Here is a 5000-nt window from a genome sequence, read left to right as displayed (position 1 = left end):
TACGATCCCAGGTGATGGTGATGGTGGTGGTGGCGGCGTTTAGAAGTGTAACGCAGGAACGGTGAAATCAGGTCCTTCCCGTCCTCCCCTTTCCTATCATGTCCCGCTCACAACCACGGGGGGAGTAACTGATTGTAAATAATTGGTGGAAAAACAGGATTAGTCAAGGGAGTTTGGCCATTGGGGGCGAGACGGGCAGGAAGCAGATTAGAACTTGGGAGGTGGACTGGTGGAGGAAACACGGAGGGAGGGACGTAGGGAGTGACAAAAGGAAAGAATAAAAAAAAAAAAAAACGGACAGAAAAGGAGAGAAAAAAAAGGTTAGAAATAAGAGAATATACAAAGAAATGAACCACGTTGAAGGCGAAACGAAAGCAGATACGAGACATATCACGAGAAACCGGGAAGTAATGGGGGGGGGAATTACAAAAAGGGAGAATTACGGAAAACTACTAACAATTGGATAACATTGTGGGGGAGAAATAGACAAATTAAGAAAAATCACCAGGAAAACTTACATAGGAGGGAAAATACAATCCAATTAAACTAAATAGGAATAACACAAGAATGAAAGAAGACAGAAAGAGAGAAATCGTGACAGGCAACGAGGAGAAAACTGGGAATAAGAGGAAATACTGAAAAACTGGAACACATAGGAAGGATATGAAGACAGGAAGGGAAGAGAGAGGAAAAAAAATAATAGAATAACGGCACAGAACTGCACAGCCAAGGAAAGGAAGGAAGAAAGATACGCACAGGAGGAATAAAGAAGAAATTGCATACAAAATCACCAGTGGAGAAGCAGAAGAATACTGGAAAGAGGAAATGAAAATCAAGAAAACTAAATAATATAGGAAGGAAAAAAAGAGAACAAGGAAAAAAAAAAGAGAAGATGAACAAAGAATAATAAACAACAATAAAGATGAATATAAAGAGATGAAGAAACTTAATTTGAATGAAAGAATACCAAAGAATCACAATACACAGGGAAGAAGAGATAAAATACACGAAGGACAAGACAAGTGATAATAAAAATGAGATAGAAGAGAGAAGAAACAATGTTGTAATAAGAGTATCCGACGACAGACTGAAGAAGGGTGAAGCAAAAAGAAAAAAAAGATATAAAAAGATGAAAGAATGTAATATAAACAGCGGGTAGAATTGCAAAGGAGACGTGAAAGAAGGATAAATGACACGAGGATAAGAGAAACCGCTGGAGGAAGGAGCAAGTGGCTAATGACAGGGGAGGAGAGGGCACAGGAAGATATAGAAGGACATTCGTGATCACTGTAGCTCCTCTTACTCCTCTTTACTGCCTGTGTGCCGGAGCTGCGTCGCCTCACACTCGGGGGACAAAAGATGACGCAAAAGTGAAACGGAAACTTTATCGGCTTAGCTTGAAATGGGAAAAATACAAAGCAAAACGTGAAAAAAGAAGGAAAGGTAAAATGTATTCCACTGTGGACGCGGAAATAAAGATAAATCCCGTGAAATACGTACTGCATAGGAAAAAATGAAAAAAAAAAGTTAGGGAAAATAAAGACAAGATAGGAACGGGAACACTCTGGCGTCCGTAACATCAAAGCAAAGTGAGGTCCGGTAGTGTTGTGTGTTTAGTTCGCTAATGTTGTTGTTCCCATGTAAAAAAAATAAATAAATAAATAAATAAACAATGGAATGTTAGCGAACCTTTTTACAAAACGCCGCTACACAACAACGGCAAGAGCATTGCCAACCCTGGAACATTTCATTCCCATTACTGTATATTAGATTTTTATTCCATTCTGGTTTCCGTGCCATTCCTGTCGCGAGTAACTGTGACTGACTGAGGTTCTTCCACCTGTGCCGCCCACAGGTGGTCCAGGCGTCTGGCTACACTCCGCCGCTGCGCCACCTCGGCTCCTGCGTGAAACTCTCATAAAGACATTGGGCTATCGGGTACGACGAGACACAAACTTGATTAGGACGCCGTTTACTGCAAAAGTTAGGTAAGTGGAGAGGAAAAGTCAATTATGGTACGAGCGCCCGCAACACCCGCGCCGTGCTGCTCATGCATGATTCAATAACACTGGTTTGACGTGCGAATCAGTCCTTTTTCCCCCTGGACGTAAGGTAAATGATTTATGAGCACTTGACTAAGTACATATGGCGGGAATGCAATCACGCACACCACTGATCTGTAGAGCTAGAAGAAAAGAGAGTGGGAAAAATCTGCCTGCCAATGCATCGATCGAACAAAAAGTACCTACAGGATAAGGAAATTAGCATTCAAATAACGATTCCCGTTAGTGGTTTCCGTGTGAGTGGCCGGCGTTATTTACGTTCCTGACTCCTGCGCTGCCTCCGCCGCCACACAGGTTTACCACACAAGTGGTTGATTCACCTCACAGCTGTTCCCTGCCACAACCCAAGCCACCGCCTCTTCCGGCACCTGGCAGCCCCTTCTCGCCAACCGTCACATGAGGAACTCAAGCTCCGTCACGCCACGACGTCACTCCTTCAAGGATGGAAGCACCGAACGCAAGGCAAGTCCTGCGGCGTCTTTGATTACTAGGTACAGGACAACCGCAGTATGACGGAGGGACTTGCATGAGAAAAAGCCGCACAAGTCAACAGCACACAGCCAGGCCCAGCGCTGTCACTCCACGTGCGTGGGTAGTGCTCAGCTGCCTCAGCACGGCGGGAGGAAGCACGGCGTGGGTCGTGTTGATTTCTGTAAACGTGGCATCGTCCGGAAGGTGGTTCGTGCCAGATACAAATAGTTGCGTCTGGTGGAACAGTAGCGTTTTGGTAACACTACGCCTGTGTACTTGGTGCCTCCTTTTTCTTTGTCACTGCCACTCATGTTGTTGTTGTTGTTGATGATGATGATCTTACGGTACATAGTACAAGACACACCACGTCCTATATTTAGTTTCATTTGATCATAAATATCAAATAACGAACTCATGAAGAATTATAGTTATTCCACTCAAAAATTCCTAGACAGTTACGAAATAAACTCAACTCTGCTTTACTCATGCATCAAATGAAAGATAACCTTTGTGCATGCATGTGCAGTACGTACTATATGCACATACATATTTATATTATAAACACACTGCAACACAATTTAACGCACGGAAATGATACGTGAAACATTTACGCTTAGTCCGTCGTAATTAAACCTTCCTTTGGAACACCGAAGCAATTCATATGTATGCAACGATCATTAATACCAGATACACACACCGTCAAAACATTTCCCTTACTGATTACTCGTACACCCCATAGTGCGTGTTCTATTGCTGCGTGTTGCCTCCCTCCTGTCCCCCCACACACCTGACAACACGCAGCGAAGTCGTGTCACTAACCTCAGTGCCGCGGTGTCCATGTACAGGTGTAACGCCAGGCTGCGGGGGGCGAGTGGCGAACTGCTGGCGGTGAACGGACGACGACCGGGTCACTGTAAGGAAATGGGACAAAAAGATAATTCACAGATGATACGCAGGTGTGTGTGTGTGTGTGTGTGTTTCTCGCTCTTATTCACGTATGATGTGTGTGTGTTTCTCGTTCTGAATATTGTATGGATTGTGAGTTTTAATGTCGGAGTATTTTTTTTTTTTTTTCATGCTATGTGTTTGATGTTATTTTTCGAGAGTTGTCTATTTGTATGGTGGTAGAAAGTGTTGCCAGTATGGCTTGTCCCTTGTACTGTAAACTTTCGCGTAGCTTTGTGCTGCGCTTAAGGAGGACCGTATGAGAAAGAAGGACAGCTGTTAGTGTGTGTGTGTGTGTGTGTGTGTGTGTGTGTGTGTAAGTAAAAAGTACACACACACACACACACACACACACACACACACACACACACATTCACGTTTCATATATCAGCAAACATTTAAATTGCCAAAAGGACAGAAAAGCAAAACGAGAGAAAAAAAAGGAAGAAAAAAATTAACATAGATAAAACAAAAGACCAAAGCAAAATCAACAAAGCGAATAGGAACACGAAAAATAAAATAACACACACCTACCCACCCACCCACCGACGCACGCACACACACACACACACACACACACACACACACACACACACTTGGTATACTCGTACGTAGGAATGGTTGGGAGAAAAATCCTTTATGTATTATTTTTGCTGCACAGGCTCAGAGGATTACCTTGGCCGGTACTGTTGCCGCTTCTTCTTTATTCATGGACGAACCAAGCCAGCGACACTGTTCCTCCACGCATGTTTTTGTTCACACCGCTGCCTCCACTCCCTTCCCCCCACCCTCTATTCCATCCAGCGCCTCCAACTCTCTCTCTCTCTCTCTCTCTCTCTCTCTCTCTCTCTCTCTCTCTCTCTCTCTCTCTCTCTCTCTCTCTCTCTCTCTCCCTACTTTATTTTTCTGTCTCCCTTCTCTCTCTTTTTATTTAATTTTTGCGCCCGTGTAGGAAATATAAATGATTTAGTGTTGAATTTCCCTCCAAGGCATTTTGAATTCATTATTTATTTTGCCAGTTTTGACTCCATGAGCAATTAGTGAAATGGTTTTCAAGAGGAATGGAGTCAATTACGAAAATGTAATAATGTGTTATATCGTATTCGCCTCTGCTGTGTGTGTGTGTGTGTGTGTGTGTGTGTTTGGTGAATGTACTGTGTATTGTATATCGTTCGTGTATTATAATAATAATAATAATAATTATTATTATTATTATTATTATTACTACTACTACTACTACTGTTGTTATCACTACTACTGCTACTGTTATTACTACTACTACAACTACTACTACTATTGCTACTACTACTACTACTACTACTATTACTACTACTACCACCACTACCACCACCACTACCAACACTGTCGTTGCTGCTTAGTGAAGGATGAGGTGGATGGCTCTTCCCTTAATTCGTTCTGTGTTAACTTTGATTCTCTGCCATTAAACGTTTATACTTTTCCTCCTCTCTTCAGGACACAAATGTTCATGTGACCGAGGAAAGATTTAGGAATTTATACCAT

The 5000-nt window shown here is 42.7% G+C and overlaps 1 protein-coding gene across 3 annotated transcripts in view; it reads right to left on the bottom strand.

The window, feature by feature from the left end:
* LOC135100013 (uncharacterized) overlaps positions 1 to 5000 on the bottom strand; it is a 271043-nt gene that overhangs the window by 120568 nt on the left and 145475 nt on the right. For 2 of the 3 annotated variants that reach the window (XR_010268482.1, XM_064002841.1), the window contains exon 5: positions 3354 to 3445. Coding sequence is in view for 2 of the 3 variants with exons in the window: in XM_064002841.1 (XP_063858911.1) it covers positions 3355 to 3445 (91 nt within the window). In the remaining variant the exon portion in view is untranslated. Of the gene's footprint in view, positions 129 to 3353; positions 3446 to 5000 lie in introns of all 3 variants that reach the window. The other variant, XM_064002842.1, reaches the window with a different exon arrangement.

This window comes from Scylla paramamosain, chromosome 4, assembly GCF_035594125.1.
Source record: "Scylla paramamosain isolate STU-SP2022 chromosome 4, ASM3559412v1, whole genome shotgun sequence".
In the NCBI taxonomy this organism is placed as follows: domain Eukaryota; kingdom Metazoa; phylum Arthropoda; class Malacostraca; order Decapoda; family Portunidae; genus Scylla; species Scylla paramamosain.
This window is presented reverse-complemented; position numbering and strand designations above follow the sequence as displayed.